At 49.6% G+C, this 18,291-nt stretch overlaps 2 protein-coding genes across 3 annotated transcripts in view; both read right to left on the bottom strand.

Moving 5' to 3' along the window:
• Nucleotides 1-18,291, bottom strand: part of IGSF21 (immunoglobin superfamily member 21) — a 109,398-nt gene that overhangs the window by 44,390 nt on the left and 46,717 nt on the right. For both annotated transcript variants that reach the window (XM_061567907.1, XM_061567906.1), the window contains exons 2-3: nt 17,454-17,569; nt 16,525-16,637 (exon numbers count right to left, since the gene is read on the bottom strand). In XM_061567907.1, the coding sequence (XP_061423891.1) occupies nt 16,525-16,637; nt 17,454-17,569 (229 nt within the window). The remainder of the gene's footprint in view (nt 1-16,524; nt 16,638-17,453; nt 17,570-18,291) is intronic.
• On the bottom strand, nt 305-8,740 carry LOC133352477 (uncharacterized). The gene is made up of 4 exons (XM_061568147.1): nt 8,553-8,740; nt 5,445-5,929; nt 1,765-1,875; nt 305-1,132 (listed from the first exon to the last, which is right to left on the bottom strand). The coding sequence occupies exons 2-4, from the start codon at nt 5,809-5,811 to the stop codon at nt 933-935; spliced, it is 678 nt and encodes a 225-aa protein (XP_061424131.1). The 5' UTR covers nt 5,812-5,929; nt 8,553-8,740; the 3' UTR covers nt 305-932.

Genomic DNA, 18,291 nt, shown 5'->3' with positions numbered 1-18,291 from the left:
TCTTTTTTTACATACGGCAGTGTAATTCGCTGGTGTGTTTATTTTAATGTGTTTATAAATACATTGCCAGTGAGGGTGGGCTGTTTATTATGTGTGTGTTTATACACACGTATGCAGTTTGCATTTCAATGCATAAAACTCGATTTCAATGCATAAAACAAGTGTACAGTCTGTCCGTTTGTGTGTGCGTGGGTATGTGTTGCATTGTCAGTGTGTCTATGTATGTGTGCGTGGGTATGTGTTGCATTGTCAGTGTGTTTGTGTATGTGTAACGGCTCTCGGACAACATGGATTGTAGAGGGTTTATTTATTTTTGTCGGTCGCTTCACAGCAATGACTTGAACACAGTGGCGACGCGAAGACAGCAACGACCGTGGTCAGGGGCGGAACGTGGCCAGCGCTCTGCCCCTGGCCACGCCCTTACTTCTCGAACTCTCTGGCGAGTTGCTGAACCTTCCTGGAGCTTCTAGATCGTTCGATTATCTGTCACCTAGCCTATTATTACCACTTGTGATTGCTAGCCTTCTATACTATCTCCACACCCGTAATTACCGCTCGTGACCGCTAGTCCGCGCATTGTCATTACCCACACACTGTCTTTACATACACACTGTATTTACATCACCCCCACCCCCCCCCCCCTTTCTTAAAAAGTAGCTGTCTCGGCGATTAACAATGAAAAAATGTGCGTTGGGGCAGAAGAACTGCATACAAATAGTCCGACGCCCGACGATCGCAATTATAACGGCCTATTATGATGGGTGAGCGGTGTGAACCGACCCACCCGATAACAACAATCAAGAACACAATAATTATCTCCCTCGACCGACCGCCACAATAATAATCATAACCGTCATGGTCACCAACCATACACCACCGCAGGTCGCTCAAGGGGATTTTTCAAAGTCCATGGTTTAGGGCTTCCAGCTCTACTAGCGCATCTTGAAGCACTTTGACCAGGTTCTTGATGCAGGTCCCTTGCCCATGGCGGATTTTTGTGCCTCTATGCACAAAAGCCTTGAAGGGGCAGGCTCATCCCTGGCTTCCTTGGAAGGACTAGACCGGGCTCCAGAGACCGGTCCATCGCACGAGGCGGATTCTTGTGACTCCCCGGACATCAGGGGCTTGGAAACTGTGGGCGGCACAACACATTTTCCTTGACGTACGGTTTCTTTGGCCGATCACCCCGGCACGTTGGACCCACCAGATACCGGCCATACAGGACATGGGGATGAGCTGTCTGGGTAGGGATGTACAAATGGTTTTAAGTGTGACGGCGACATCCTGCTTGCATTCACACACACTGCGGCCGTTTCACTTCTATGACTTCCACGGGACCACGCCATGGCCGGTGTAGTTTGGAGGGCGTACGCAGCGGCACCTGTGGCCAAAAAAACCATGCCGTGTCCTCAACTGCCCATGGAAGCACGTGCTCATGCTGCTCTGTGTGTTTTTCATTCACGGCTTGCGCCCTGGCAGTATTTTCTCGAGCTGCTTAATGCGCCTCTGCCACACGATCGAGCGTAATCTGCAGAGGTCCGGGAATATATGTTTTTGTCTTCCCTGAGGCCGTATCCAATTGAGCCTCAATGGGGGGTTCATTCTCCCGCTCATACATTAGAAAAAAAGGGGAGAATCCCGTAGAGGCGTGTGGGGCTGCCAGGACCCCAGGAACATGCAAAAGTCCAAATCCGTCTGTGCCTCATTAACCACTTGACAGATCATAGATGTTATAGTATGGTGAAGTTCTAATCCTTTTCTTACCCAGTACGTCACACACTTCGTGCAGCAGTTTAGACGAAAAATTTCGACCCTGGTCAGTGAGAAGCTGCTCCAGGGCTCCCTTGTCCATCACGTAGCCGTGCAGGAATGCATCTGCAATGGATGCAGCTGTTTGGTCAGGCAATGGTCAAGCCATTGGCCACCAGGTAAAATACTCCACCCCGACCAGAAAGCACTTGTTCCCATTTTGAGTACACGGAAAAGGTCCCAGGATGTCTAGCACAACTAATTCGTTGATTCGGGACACTGTGATGGACTGCAACAGGGGCTCAGACTTTTTCCACAGGGGCTCTTGGCACGCACACTCTGTGCAACCCGCGACTAAATGGTGAACATTGGACAACATTCCCGGCCAATAAAAGTCCCGTTGCAAGGTCAACAACGTTTTCCAATGCCCGAGGTGCAATAATTTGTTGTCATGTACCGCCCACGTCAGCTTACCCCGTAGGGAAGTGGGGACCACTAGCCATCGACGCTGTGAGACCTCGTCCCATCTCATTAGTAGACCTTCACGGAGCACAAACCCCGAGACTCCCAAAGAGGTAGGGTTGTCGCGATTTGTTTCCGCGCGGTGCCGCAAAGTTAACAAGGAGCTGTCCTCCATCTGCAGTTGCCCCCATTCCACGTGTGAGCCCCAAGGTGTTATTCGTAGGCGTGACCACTCCGGATGGCTCTGCATTACTTAGTGCTGCTACGACCTGTGGCAACCCAGCTGCAGGAGGTTTACACCGCCCGCGCCGGACACACATGCACACCGTTCTTCCTGAGGCAACCGAGATAGTGCGTCCACATTGCAGTGCCTTAAGCCCTTCCGATAGAATACACGGAAGGAATATTCCTGAGGTATCTCCAGCCAGCTGGCCGGAAGGCTGGTCTACTAGTAGGGAATACTGCAGGGCCGCATGGTCCGTGCGGATTGCGAACTCCCCACCGTATAGATAAGGCCTGTACTCTTTGGTTCTTTCGGTAAAGTCACGTAGAAAGAAAATAAATTAAATAATAATAGAATACGCCGTTTCGATTGCAACACAAGCAACCATCACCAGGTAAGAATGAATGAGAGCACAAACATAGTAAAATTAGAAATATAATGCAATACAACACAGAGAGTCGGCTAACACAACAGTCAACACACTACCTGGTTGATTACATTCTTCCAAAGTTTGCTAAATTTGAGAGAGAGACAAAACGCAGAAACAAAGACACATAGACAGACACACTAGCAGAGAGAGACACACACAGAGACACACAGAGAGAGACACACACATAGACAAACAGAAAGACAACGCCTCTGTGTCAAGGCCTTAAATAGAGAGAGGGGGGTGGGGCAGAGAGAGGGGGGGGGGGGAATTGGGGTAGAGAACAATGAGAGAGTTGTGTGGAATTCCTGCCCATAGCGGCCGGAGGAGAGGCAATGGACTTATAAACTAACAAGCACGGCAAAATTTAGAGAGAGAAATAGGAAGTTTAAGAAAACAAATGTAGTAAAATGTTTGTTTTCTCATTCATTCTTACCTGGTGATGGTTGCTTGTGTTGCAATCAAAACGTCGTATTCTATAATTATTTAATTTAATTTCTTTCTACGTGACTTTACCGAAAGAACCAAAGGGTAATTCCTGCAGTCACGAAAGCTTAGAATCTAGAAAGGCCTGTACTGTTGGATAAAGTAGACCATGGACAAAAGTTCCCGGCGGGTAACACAATACCGCTGCTCCGCAATAACCCTTTGAACCCCACCTTTCACCTGAAATAGGGCAGCCCCTATGCCTAGGTCACTAGCATCTGTGTCTAGGATGAACGGCAGGGAAAAATCTGGATATTCAAGGGGGGGCACATTGGAGAGGTGATTGCGAAGCGCAACAAACGCAGCCTCCTTCTCATTACCCCATTTAAACTTCTGGTTTTTAGCAGTCAGGGCATGCAAGGGTTTTGCAACTGTCGCGAACTGTGGAACGAACCATCGGTAGGAAGAAGCAAACCCAGCACAACTGTGCACCTCTTCCACAGTCTTCAGGGTTGGCCAATCATGTATGCACTCCGTTTTGTCTGGGTCTGTAGCTATTCCAGAAGCGCTTACAATGTGGTCCAAATATCGTACCGAGGTTTGTAACAGATGATATTTTAGAGGCTTAAATTTCAGATTAGCCAAACGTACTCTTGAGAAAACTGCTCGCAACTATTGCAAATGTTCTTCGAATGTGCGACCAAACACAATGATATTGTCCAAATAAATGAGGCATGAGTCCAATTTCAAACCTGCTAGGACCAACTCCATAAGTCCCTGGAATGTGGCATGCGCCGAATTAAATCCCATAGGAAGACAATTTAATTGATACAGTCCATGAGGCGTTCGAAATGTAGTCTGTGGTTTAGATGACTCGTCCAAGAGTATTTGCCAAAATCCCGACAATAAATCCCATGTTGAAAAAAAACGAGTGCCTGACAATGCATCCAGAGAATCATCCATACGCAGAAGCGAATATACATCTGCCACCAAGATCTTATTCAAATGCGGGAAATCAACGCAAAACCTGAAACTCCCATCTGATTTTTTCACCAATACCGCAGGGGCTCCCCAAGGGCTGTTTGACAGTGAAATTATATCAGCCACCAACATTTCCTCCACTGCTTGCTGCACATGCACCTTTTCTACAGGACTCAAACGGTATGAGTTCTGGCGAATAGGAGCTGCGTCGCCCGTATAAATATGGCGCTGCAGCAGCGAGGTACGACCAATGTCAAACTTGCCCTTGCTAAAAATATCCGAAAATTGCCGTAGCAATGACCACAATTCGCCCGTTGCGCATCAGATAAATCCAGAATCTCGTTGCACCAATTTTAAGCCCATGCCCCATTCAACTAATTTGACTCAGCTCCCTCCTCCACCGCACCTGCGACATACACCGCAGCTGAGTCCACAGCCTCGAAAACATGTAGCCGTTGCGTGGGCCAGTACAGTACCCACCTGGACCACAGCCATCCCCGCACCCATATTTAACACTTGCAGAAATGGCTCCTGGCTCATCCGCAGGATCGTCTGCACGCCCCCCAGCGTAAGCCCACGGGTCGCTGTGTTGGACGGAGTAAGGAGGACTCCCGCATTGGGGTCGGCAAAATGTAAGCATTTGTGGTAATGCAAAGGGACCAACATTTGCGTGCCTGGCAGAATCTTTCCCAATTCATTCACCAGGGCTTGAACTGTTACATTCATAACTGGCTTCCAAAAACCACAATCGCTGCCCTAACAGCATTTCGATGCATCTCTGGTCCGTCAGAATCTTAAGAAGCATTTTACTAAAAAAGTCGGTGCCCAACAGACAAGGAACTGCCAGTGTTTTTGAAATCAACACAGGCCCGACATTTCAATTTCCCCAATCTTTACGCAAGCCCCTACCTGCCCTACGATTCCCATCCTCCCTCTGTTAGCTGCAATACATGCATTCCCCAACCAGCGTAACGCAACGGCCCCTTGATGGTAACATCTCATATATCCACTCCGAGATAATAGTAGCTGAGGCACCTGTGTCTATCAAGAAGCGCACCTCTACCCCTTCGATGGAGCCGGCCACTCCCAATGTGGGGTGAAAATGACGCTTGGAACACGGGATGCCCTAGATGCGTGAGGTGGTTTGGCCCAGGTGTCTGGTGTGTCGCGACTTGCCTGCCGGGGCTGTGGAGGGGTCGTCGGCGGAAGGGTGGATCTCGACGATGCCGTCGTTGGTCGGGCATCGCTCCTGGTTGTCGACACATGAAGCAGGCGATGGCGGGTGTCTCCTGCTGAGGAATCGCCTCCTCCCATCGCCCCCAGCCTCGAGGCTGTCGCGAGGTCTCCCCTCGCCGTCAAACCCAGCCTTGCCGTCAAACCCAGCCACCCACAGCACGACCCCCATCTCCTGCGCCAACACCAGCATCTTTTCCATGGCCAAAGAGTCCAGTGCCGTTTGATCCATACGTGGGTACGCTGCCTGCCCCAGCACCATCAGCCCATCTCGGCCTCCCCCCACCTCCGCTGCAGGGACTTCTTGCATGTGCCGGATGGCGGAACAAAAACGGCCACCATCTCCTTCTATGCCTGCTGAAGGGTGGCCCTCATGTCCTCAGGAAGCGCAGTCAGCAAGGCCCTCAGAGCTTCATCCTCCATCGACCCTGTTGATAAATATGCCTCCTCAAATCTCTGGGTGAAAGCGGCCCAGTAACCCCCCGCTGCAACAAACTCCCTAACGGGAGGCATTCGTCTTGGCCGGTCCGCTGCTCTCCACTGCGTCACCAGAGACGGAGCTGATTCCGTTGCCACCTGGGTCACCCGTGAAATGGCGGTTGTCGATCACGCCGACTCCACCGTGGGAGAAATGGCGGCCAGTGATTGCGTGGGCTCCACCGCGGGGGCAATGGCAGTTGCCATTCGTGCGGGCTCCACCACGCAAATGATGGCAGCCGCCGTTCGTCTCGTCCCATCCACCGGGACCTGCAGTGCACTCTCCGTGGCTCCCCTACTTGCTGCAGCTGCGCCCAATTGCAGGGAGAGATGCGCGACGGCTGTGAGGAACCATCCTGCCACCTCACACCACCCCTTCGTGGTTTGTGGCTGCTGGTAACCAGCTCCCTCTTTTTCCGCCACTGCCATCGCTTCTCCTGCACCCACGGGTTCATAGACCGAGACCCCATTTCCTAGGACTGCTTGGAGGGGGGTCTCCTCATCTTCTCCCTCATCCGAAGTCGATTCAGGTGGGTTATTTGTTCTTGTATATTTTGACATACTGATGCAGCCACTTCTGATACCAGTTGTAACGACTCGGACTGTAGAGGGTTTATTTATTTTGGTCGGTCGCTTCAAAATGATGACTTGAACACAGCGACGACGCAAAAACAGCGACGGCGCGAAGACAGTAATGACCGAAGACAGCGACGACCGACGTGGCAACAGCGCTCCCGGACCGTGACGACCCCGACTTCCACAGCAGTCTAGAACCTTGATTCTCACCCCTTTTTATTCCCAGTGTGGCCAACGCTCCACCCCTGGCGATCGCTCTTACATATCTAACTCTCTGGCGAGTTCCCGAACATTCCTGGAGATTCCAGATCGTTCCCTTCTCTGTCACCTCGCCTGTTATTACCATTTGTGACCGCTAGCCTTCTATATTATCTCTACACCCGTAATTACCGCTTGTGACCGCTAGTCCGCGTACTGTCTTTACACACGCACTGTCTTTACATATGTGTGCGTGGGTATGTGTTGGATTATCAGTGTGTTTATGTATGTGTGCGTGGGTATGTGTTGCATTGCTCATGTGATGGCTAACAGTACAAAGCCTAACAGTCTGTTAAAAGACTATATGAGAGAGGGGGGGTCTTAGTCTTTGTTTATGTAGGTTGACTCAGCCTCAAATGAGTATCTGGTGCAGTGTGTAACGATCGCCACTTGGGGAGACAAAGGCGGCCGGGCGTGGTGCTGGCTACCAACCAACCCTTCCTGTGCCATGCCAGCCGTCATAGGCACTGCTGCTCGCTAACAGCACTTGCCCCCACCACCACTACACCACCACTACACCACCAGCACTACACCACCGCCACTACACCACAACCACTACACTATCACTACACCACGACACCACCACCACCACTACACCACCATGGCTGCTGCATTAGTTTTTTTCTCAATCAAAAACATGGACGCGTTATGTATATTGCCAGGCACTTGTATTTTATGTGGCAAAAACCGGTTATAACAGTAACCAGTTTTCATTGGGTTTTACGATGTTACCGGTAATTCAAAACAAGAAAATACGATTTTAACGACCCGGCCACTTGGTGTGGCGAATGTCCACCACCAGTGGTGTCGACCACGAGCAGTGTCCACCACGAGCGGTGTCCACCATAAGCTGTGTCCACCATGAGTGGTGTCCACCATGGGCAGTGTCCACCATGAGCGGTGGAGACTGCCCGAGTTTTCAACCTTAAACTGTCCACCATGGGCAGTGTCCACTTTGAGCAATGTCCACCACGAGCAGTGTCCACCATGGGAAGTGTCCACCATGAGCGGTGGAGACTGCCCGAGTTTTCAACCATAAACTGTCCACCATGGGCGGTGTCCACCATGGGCGGTGTCCACCATGAGCCTTGTCCACTATGAGCAGGAATCTCATGGCACAACGCCGTGCGACGCGGCCCCTATTCACCGTCTAAAGACACGGCTCCTATTCACTGTCTATATCCCGTGGATGTTCCCTATCACAAGCGGTCTATTCTACACAATAGCTCGGGCAGCCTTTTAATGAAAAATCTACTCATAAGCAGCTGCGCCCATGCTGACCCTTGCTATCCGAGACATCTGTGATTCGGAGAGATAAAACGCGATTTAAATATATATCTTTGTTAGCATTTGCCACCCTCTCTAGTAGAGTGATAAAACCATTCTTTGGTGGCCAAAGGCTCATGGACACAACAAATATTGTTTTATTACTAATGCCAAGGCTCTGTGACTTATTATATCACGACCGTGATATATTCATCCAATTATTTGGTGGTGGTGCTGCTGCGTCAGGAGTCTTGCATGAGCAAATACTCAACTACACGAATGCCTGTCAGTAATATAACGCCCTAGCCTTCAAGGGGAATGTATAATATGCGATACATTTTCACGCGTTACGTGCTTTCAAGAAAGGCCCAGTCGGCACCCCCAAAACGTCGGCCATATTATATTTGAACCTGTCCTGGACCTTTTTCTCGAGGTCGACTCAGCCTTAAACAAACAACAAAAATGAGTACCCACCTGCAGTGTTGTGTGTAGTGAGTCCAACTGAGTCGCAGACGATAACTTGGTAGCAACACTATTTATTCACACAACAACACGAACATAACACGACCTACGCTCGGGTCTCGAATGCCCATCTAACCACGCTACGGCAGAACTAGACACGGTTCGCTATCCCGGTCCGGACCACAAGCTGGGTCCCGAACCGCGTGGCGAGAGACTTCTTCTCCCCGACGTGGATCTTCGAACACCAACACTTGAAGAACCCCGAGCTCCTCACGGAGCTCTCGTTTTATGCTCCCGGGCTGGGGCTGGCTCCGCCCTTAGCCCCGCCCACATTCCAGGCTTCTCGAGCTCCTTCTCGAATGTTCCCAAGAGCTCTCCGGGACCACGTGACCGCCCCTCGGCCCCCGTCCACCGGTAGCCCCCCTCCAGTATCGTCCGGTCACGTGACAACAGGTCAGCCAGAGCGTCATGCCCCAGAGTCACCCTGGCTGGTTGACGCTCGCTCTCGCTCCCTCACTGGGTGCCGGCACCGCACTCTGTTCGCCGTACCTCCGCGTTAACCCGCGCTCACCCAACCACCGCTAGTGTTGGTACTGCAGCCCGCAACCCGGCCTGCCCGCAATGACAACATTATCGGCCGTGACTTCGCAAGTTCCGGCACCACACAGTGCAAGGTACAGTCACTACACAAACATTAGCACTGGGCAGACGAAAAGGCGGGTGGGGGTGTTGGTGCTGGCCACCCACAACCCTCCTGCGTGCCTTCATAGGCGCTTGCTAACAGCACTTGCCCCAACGGTCTGTGACAGACTATGCTGCTCGTTAGAGTTTGGGGGTTCTTTGTCTTTAAGTAGTAACTGTGCCTCGGGGGTGTCTGTCCACAATGCAGTGGATATCTGGAGCTAGTTCCATGCCTGGATAAAAAAGGAGGGAGGGGTTGGGGGCTGAAAAGCGTGGTACCGATACTTCGGCCGTGAAGAAAAATAAAAAAAAACGGAGAGTAAATACAATGCCACGTGACTCCCACAGAAGAAAAAGAAGAGGAAGCGTAAGAGGAAGAAGAAGAATACCGGCTAGGACGTCGGCTTGGATCAACAAGGTCCGCGTCTCCCAGACGAGCAGCCCTGCAGGATTGGGTTAAAAAACTTGCTACTGGCAAAGCAGCAGCAGTAGCAGCAGCAGCTATGACAGCCGTTAGGAAAGAAAGCGGCCAACTTCCCAAAAGAACGAAGAGGCTGAGAATGGCGAATGAGGAGACCACAGTCAGGGGCGTGGAGTGTGAGAACACTGTGGGCAATGGGGCAGTTAAGAGCCACGAAGAAAGGAAATGGAAATATACCAAGCACGACGTACTAGGACTTGCAGAAATGCGATGGACAGGAATGAGGGAGATAAATGGGGGGTGAAGTCATCTGGTCGTAGGATGATAAAGTGCACACCAGAGGATTTGGGGCTCTTGTTGAGCGTGAAAGCCAAAGCATCATTATTTGGAGATAGACCGGTTAGTCCGACGGTAATTGTAGCGAGATTTAATGGGCAACACCTAAATATCTCCATCGTCCAAATGTATGCAACAGCATCAGTCAGCACAGATGATGACACTGAAAAATGCTACGTAACGCTGGAAAAGCACTTTAAAGGAACTGCCTCAAAAAGATATTAGGACAATTCTGGGAGATTGGAATGCCAATATTGGGAAGGATAACACTGGATGGGAATGCATCGTGCACAAGGAACGGATATGGAGAGAGAATGAAAGAAGTGGGAAACTGTGCAAGAATTTGCTTCGAGACATGACATGCTAGGATGTAATACTAAGTTGAAACAAAAGGAATATGATAGCTCTGGTAATGATCGACAGAGGCTGGAAGACATCGGTTCGACTATGCAGAACATCCCTTGGAACCGATGTGTCATCAGACCACGGCTTGCTTGGTACTGCACAACGTACGGCTCAAACTAAAACCTATATACCCAGAACGCGATATGAGAAGAAGAGGAACACAGATAACTAGGAGGCCAAGAGGGAGATGAGGAAATACGAATTAGGAAATGTCGAGTGGAATCAGGGGGCGGGGGGGGAATAGAACACCTTAGCATCGACAGCAAGGCACTAGCACTGAAGGAGATCGTGGAGCAAGCGGTAGTAGCAACACGCAGGGTGGCCACCCATCCCTACAGGCAAACTGGGGCGGTCACCTCGGGTGCCAAGTTAAGTGGGGCGCCAAATTCGAGGGAATATGAATTATAATTAATTTCTCAACGTTTCTTAGAATTTCTTCACTTAACGAATTTTATTTAATGCAAAAATAAATCGTGTAAATCGGACTTAAATATCGTCTAGCTGTCGTGTATAAATCTTTTCTGAAAATGTCGTGTGTCTCTATTTAATCTCATCTCAAAAACATCAATTGGACAGGTAAATGGATAGACAAACCAAATACTTATGTCTCTATTTAAAAACAATTCTCTTACAAATACATTAAACGGAACATAGGGGCAACAAGTTTCCCAGTTTACCAAAAAACCTCAGCCTAGATCTGCCCTTGGGGTTTTGGGGTGGGGTGCCGATTGCATGCATCACCTTAGGGGGGCACCAGTTGCTGGCAGCCCGTCTCGGGCCGCCCCTAGCAGCACCACCATTAGTTGTAAAACCCAGAAGAAAATGGATAACTGAAAAAACCTTGGAACTAGCAGAGAGGAAAAGATGAAAAATAAGATGAAAGATAAAGCAATCGGATAAGATGGCAATAAGTACAAGTAGCTATGCAATGAGGTAAGGACATCGGCAAAAAATTATGAGCAGGGGTGACTGGAAAGGCAACGTAGTGACATTGAATGTTGCGCTGGAGAATACAAGACCAAGAGAGGTGCACAAACGAGTCAAGAGCACAAAGAGGAAGTGGCAGCCGAGGAAAACGGCGATAAAAGGCAAGGACGGCAAGATCTTGGTGGACAAAGAAGAGACAACAAAGAGGTGGACTGAGTATTGCAGCGATTTGTATCAGGATACGGGTCAAGAGAACAAAGAGCTGCTGGATGAACTGGAAAAGATGTCCCCACCACCGAGGGATAATGAAAATGATAACGTCTTGTACGAAGAAGTGGAAAGGTCAATAAGACATGTGAAGAAAAAGTCTAGGAGCGGGCGGCATAAGCGGAGAAAGGAGCGGGCGGCATAAGCGGAAAAAGTATGAAAGCCGGAGTGAAGGAACTTATCAAATCAATCCACAAACTATGCAAGCTAGTTTCGATTTAAAGCTTTCGTGACTGCAGGGATTCATCTTCTTGGTTCTTTCGGTAAAGTCACGTAGAATTGAAATAATAAAATAATAAAAATAAAACATAATAAAATAATTCTCACGACGTTTCGGCCACAACGCAAGCAGCCGTCCTCAGGTGAAGAACAGGTCTGTCGAGCAAGTATCGAGAGAAGATGAAATACCAGAGGAGTGGACAAAATCCATACTTGTGACGATACCCAAGAAAGGAGAGCTCACCCATTGTAAAAATGACAGAACCATCGCAGTAATGAGCCAGCTCAGGCAGGCCCAGAAGTCATGCCAGTGTCGTTAAACTGGCTTCCATTTCACCATAATTAAAAGCAGCCAGGTCTCGACTCCAATGTTGTGTCAGACTGTAGGCCGATTTCACATCTTCCATTTTTGTCAAAAATCTTGGAACCATGTGGTAGCTCAGCAGTTGCAGGAACATCTTACAAACCACAACCTCTTTGGGCCATTCCGGTCTGCGTTTAGGCCACTGCACAGTACTGAGACAGTGCTTGTTAAGGTGGTCAATGATATTTTCATGACCTCTGATTCGGGCTTACTTTTGAGCCTGGTGTTGTTGGATCTTAGTGTGGTGTTAAACTACCGTCTGCTCAAGAGCATCGAGACTCCGATTGGCATCAGTGGTGCAGCTCTTTCCTGGCCTATCGCCTCTCTGGCCGATCGGAAACAGTTTGACACGTTAGGGGGCCACACATCTGAAACTTGCCCAGTCGTCACTGGTATCCTCCAGAGGTCGATTTTAGGGCTCTTTGTTATTTTCCATCTCTATGTTGCCTCTTGGGAGCATTTTCAGTCACCATGGTCTGAATGATCATGTTTATGCCGACGACACATCTGCAGACTAAGCCGGTACTGATTCCACTGTTTCAGTCCTGTCTCAGTGTCTCTCCAGGGTCAGGGTGTGGATGAATACAAATTTCCTGACACTTAACCGTGACAAAACCGAGGTCATGTTGCCGGGTTCCCCTCAACCTGCTTCATCGAGTAAATGGGTTAAGTATAATGATTGATGATCTTGAAATCACATCATCATCATCAAAGGTATCGAGAACCCCAAGGTAATTTTTCTATGCCGCCTTGACTTGTTTGAGTGTCACGTAAGGAATCTGACCGAAGATCTCCTCCTTTCACCTGAGAGATATTTGTTGAGCATCACGCAAGGAATCTGACTGAAGGTCTTTCCCTTCTTTCGCCTGCGAAATATTTCACGCGTTCGATCATTTCTCACCAAACGCTGGATGTTGGTGGCACAATGCTTCTCATTTCATCAAAACGCCCTGTTCAGTTGGTGCGACACGGAATGTTTTAAATGAGGTTGCAGCTTGTCCAAAAACTCTACTGCCCCGGGGTTTTGTGTGGACTGAGGAAACATGAGCAAGTCACACTTCTTCTTCGTTCCCTGTGTAGTGGGCTCAAACGGAGACTCAGGCTTAACATTGGAGGCAATACATTTATTAACACCAACACTATACACAAAGGGGTAACTGCCCCTTCACCAGATATTAACCTATGGTGGTGGTCCACCAAGCTAACTACACTAACTATACTGGGAGTAGCTACGATGGACTGGACCCAAGCTTGGGTCCAGGTCCGTGTCGGTCTTGTCTTCAAGCGGAGGAGTTGCACCTCGATTCTTCAGGATCACGACAGCAGCCGGTCCCACTGAGAGCCTGGCTTTTATCCCCCGTGGCAGGGCTCACTCCGCCCCTAGCCACGACCTCCTCAAACCATCGAGAAGGATCTCTGCTGGACAAGTGGTCCCCCCAGCCCCCCTTTTGGGGGTCCTCGGGTAGACGCCCCCGGTCACGTGTCCTCCGGGGTCAACCAGAGTGCCATGGCCCCTTGGAACCCCGTTCCCAAAGCCGGCACCCCCCCTGCACCCTATCCTCAGCACAGACTGAGGATTATTTGTCAGACGAACAGGCGATTTTAGGAAAAATAGGAACACGGTGCAGCAAATCTTGATGTGAAGACTTATAGCAGAGAAAGCAAAGAGAAAGGATATGCTGCTTTACAACTGCTTCGTAGATTTCCAGAAAGCATTCGATTCGACTGAGAAAGCTATAACATGTGCAACATGATGATCGTATGGAGTAGGGAAAAGACTAACGCAGATTCTGCAGGATAGAGGTAAAAGGTCAAAGTCAGCAGTAAAAGTTGGGACAGAAAATAAGAGAATGGTTCCCAAAAACAATAGGTCTACGACTGGGGGATCCACTATCACCAAACAACATCGTCCCATAGTTGGCGAGAATGATGGATGCCATTCAGGACAATGGCACAGGAATATATGTGCAAGAAGAAATAATAAATACCCTGAGATTCGCGGACGATGTAGATCTGAAGAAAAAACATTGTGTGGTACTGCAGGAAAGTGTTTGTACTGCTGAATAAGTCAGGAAAGGATGCAGAACTGAGGATTAATGTGGAAAAGACAAAGACGGTGGTCTTCGGAAGGGAGGCCATTAAGAAAGAAGTAAGACTAGAAAGCAGAAAAAAAGTGTGAATGTAAAGGAATTTGTAAACTTGGAAAGTCTACTAACATGACACAACGTCTGCACAAAATAAATGAAAGCGAGAATCCCAAAAGCAAAAGGAGTAGTGACAGGATTTAATAACATCTGGAGAAGCAAGCAAGTCAGCTACATGACCAAACAGATCATCTTAATAAACATGCGTGTTCAGTACAGCTTTGAATGCCTGCGAGATTTGGACATTATAAAAGACTGACAGAGATAAGATATTGGCACTGGAAATGTATTTCGACAGAATTATACTGCTGCTGCATCTAAGCTGGACCCAAAGAGTGTCTAACGTAGAAGTGAGAAAAGGGCTACACCATAGAGGAAGGCAACCTGGTGATGATGCAGGCAGTGATGATAAGGAAACTGGGCACTGTTGGGACACACGTAGTAGGGTGGACAACAACAGGAACATTAATAGTGGTGCTGTTCGGAAAAATGGAAGGAACCGGAAAGAGAGGAAGACTTCTCAGGGAATGGCTTGGTGACGACGTAAAGAGATTGGCGCCAGAAAGACGCGGAACTGCTTGAGGATATTGGCACAAGACGAAGAGAAAAGTGGAAACAAATGACGAAATGTGCAGTGGACACCTCTGCCCATGGATTGTGATGATGATGAGTAGTGTAGTGACTAGCGCACTGCCCTACAAACCCAACGACTCCGATGTCGATGATCGCTCATGACCAACAACAGTGGCAAATATATCAACTGGTCCTGGGCCTCCTCTAGGTCGATTCGGCCTTAAATAAACGAGTACCCATCGCGGTGCGTTAACATCGGCACTTTGGCGAAACAAAGCTGGCCATAAAGCGTGGTGGCTGGCCACATGCACAACCTCTCCTCGTGTGCCACGGTGCCGACCCTCATCGGTGCTACTCACTCACTGCACTTGCCCCCCAACAGTCTGTTAGGGCTATAAGGGGGAGGGGGGGATGTTTGTCTTTGTTACAGTCAGAGTTGGAACAATGCCGGAGGTCGCACCACCACCTCGCAGAGCCTTCGGGTCTGCACAGCGGCGTGCCAGTTGAGTGGTGGAGAGATTCTGCGTGGCCCGGCCCCCGATGATGATGTTTTTTTTTCTTCCCGTCGCCGATAAAGTAGTCTCACCAAGCTACCGGATCTGAACGTGGGCCCACAGAACGAAGAGGCTCCATTATCCATAATAGAAGGGTTTTTTGGGGGGTTAGATCGTGTAAATATAAATGTGTCATTAAACACGCCACCACCCGACACAGCCAATCAGTAAGGTTTGTCACGTAAACAAAACGTGCAAATTCGTTACTAGTGTAGTGACATAGAATCCGTCACAAAGCAGCATTGTGCTGGCTGCTGGCAGGGACGGGGATCTACAGCTTGCAGCAGCCCTGACTGACAGCAGGGCACGTGATAGACCAGAGAGGGGTGTAGGGGAAATGTTAGAGAAGGGACACGTCGAGAACCCGCGAGTAGGTTTCAGAAGGGGGGCGTGGCCTTGGGGGCGGAGCCAGGCCATGCTGACAGTATAAGAGGGGCGCCGGGAGGGGACCTCGGGGCTGTCGTTTGGAGTGGGATCCCGTCGTTGCTGTTGAAGATCGTCGCCATCGTCGCTGTCGTCTCATCGCCATCGTCACTGTCGTCTTCACCTGATATTGCGCTGCTAGACGGTAGTTGGCTGTCTCAGTTCAGTGCTGTCAGTGTCAGATGGCTAGCATTGTGAATAGGCTAGCAACTTATGTAGAGTTGTGTATAAATGAGAGGGAGAAGAGTGTGTACCAGCGTAGCATGTATATTGTGCAAAGTGTGCTCAATTTAATGAAATAACTGTCTCCAAGAACTTGCGTCTCCAAGTCAGTCACTACACTAGTACGGCAACACCAGTTGTGTTGGAGAGTAAACCCACTACAACATTTACAATTCGAGTGTCGTGACGGTAATTAAAACAACAACCAAATAGAGGGATGGAACTGATGTTGTCACTTGTGAGCCAATCAGGTGCCAAGGCCAAAGCAAGAGTAGGGGGGGGGGGGTTAATATATGCAGAAAAACTAAAATGGATGCGCGTTACCAGTTGGGTTATTCATAGGGTAACGCTCCATTGGCCAGCACGTCCACAACGTCCCCATGGCAGCCGTCTGTCCCGTGTGTGCCGCCTGTGCGTCACGATGGAGGGTTGGTTTGGTTCGACTCACCGCACAGTGGCCTGGTGGCTGAGAATCTGCCTGGGAGTAGACTTCGTGTCGTTGAGAGGCCAAAACGTCTCGTACGAGAAGATCTTCTCTCGCGTCGCGCCAGCATCCAGCACCTGTGCCATGGTGAGAGGGCAGGGGGAATTAGGGGTATGGAGAGGGTTTAAACTATAAGCTATACTATTTATATTTTACCAGATAAGGCCCACTGATCTATACAGCTCTTTTCCAGAAGCGACCTGGCTACCACAAATTAAAAGTTCAACGACGTGTGCTCATCACGTGGACATTTACAGCTGTCAAGCACTCTTAACGCATGTTTTAAAATGTGGATGGGAAAACCGGAGGACCCGGATAAAAATCCACGCAACCACGGGGGGGGAAGAGAGAGAGACACGCAGACTCCAATTATACAGCAGGCGTCAGGGTAGGGGTCGAACCCACGACCTCCTGTACACCAGACGAGGTGGTTAACATTTCATCTGGGGTTAGGGGTATGGGGAGAGTTAGGGGCAGCAATAGAACTACGATTATATATCATTGTTTATGGTTCGGGTTAACGTTCAGTATTTAGAGTCAAGTTTGGGTTATCGTTAACAAGAGGCTTCAAACCTTTACGGGATTGGGTTAGATTCGGGTGCAGGGTTTGGGGTGAGGAGGTTAGTGGGTAAGAAGAGGTGAGCAGGTGAATGGGTGAGGAGAGCTTAAGTGGTGACGAGAGGTGAGCGGGTGAGGAGAGGTGAGCGGGTGAGGAGAGGTGAGCAGGTGAATGGGTGAGGAGAAGTGAGAAGAGGTGAGGAGAGGTGAAGAGAAGTGAGGAGAGGTGAGGTCAGGATAGGTGAGTGGGTGAGGAGAAGTCAGGAGAGTTGAGCGGGTGAGGAGAGGTGAGCAGGTGAGTGGGTGAGGAGAGGTGAGACGTGAGGAGAGGTCACCTTGTACCACGTGACCTGGCGCAGCGCCCCCTCAGTGCGAATGTTGCACCGCAGGCTGACGTCATCGCCCGCTGTCGCCGTGGTGACGCGGTGCTCCACCGACACGGTCAGGTGGGCTGCGTCATCACCAACATCACCACGATCATCAATACCATCATAAACATCATCAATCCCATCATCAACAATACCATCATCACCAACATCATCATCATAAACATCATCAATACCAAGACCTTCACCGGGCCATGTGGCCCAGCGGTAGAGCCAGTGGCCCGCAATCCCCGAGGTTGTGAGTTTAAATTCTGGGTGGGGGTTAACTCAGCCCATAATCCCTCCGTGGTCGATACAAATAGATACCACTTTGTAGAGAAGCCAGCTGTGGTTGTTCTGTGGAGAGAGTTGCTCCCGCCATAGGAATGTGGAATTTGTAGCGAGTGGCTCAGGGCTGTAGACGGGAGATGAGCACCAATATTTATTTATTGCCTAGGCCAGTATTTCATAGCCTTGACTGCAGCCTTGCACCCCTTTGGTTCTCAATCGATAAAAATGTATAATGTTAATAATAAATACATAGGGTTTGATGAAACAAAGTACTATAGCTGTACTTACGTGCCCGTGCTTAATGTGTTTTCGATGATTGACCTTCTTTAAAACAAATCTGGCCACGTCTAGCACCCCCAGAAAGGGCATCTCGCACCCCCAGGGGGTGCACGCACCCCAGGATAAGCACCACTGCCCTAGGCGGACCCCCCTAATGCAGGCTTTCCCAAGCCCACCATCACACTCCGTCTGTGCGCGTCCACCAATTTCCTCCCCATTCACGTTACCTCGCTCCACG

The sequence above is a fragment of the Lethenteron reissneri genome, chromosome 40 (genome assembly GCF_015708825.2).
Source record: "Lethenteron reissneri isolate LAM-NWPU_2019-01 chromosome 40, ASM1570882v1, whole genome shotgun sequence".
Taxonomy (NCBI): Eukaryota; Metazoa; Chordata; class Hyperoartia; order Petromyzontiformes; family Petromyzontidae; genus Lethenteron; species Lethenteron reissneri.
Note: the sequence above shows the minus strand (reverse complement) of the source record. Positions and strands in the feature narration are given on the sequence as shown.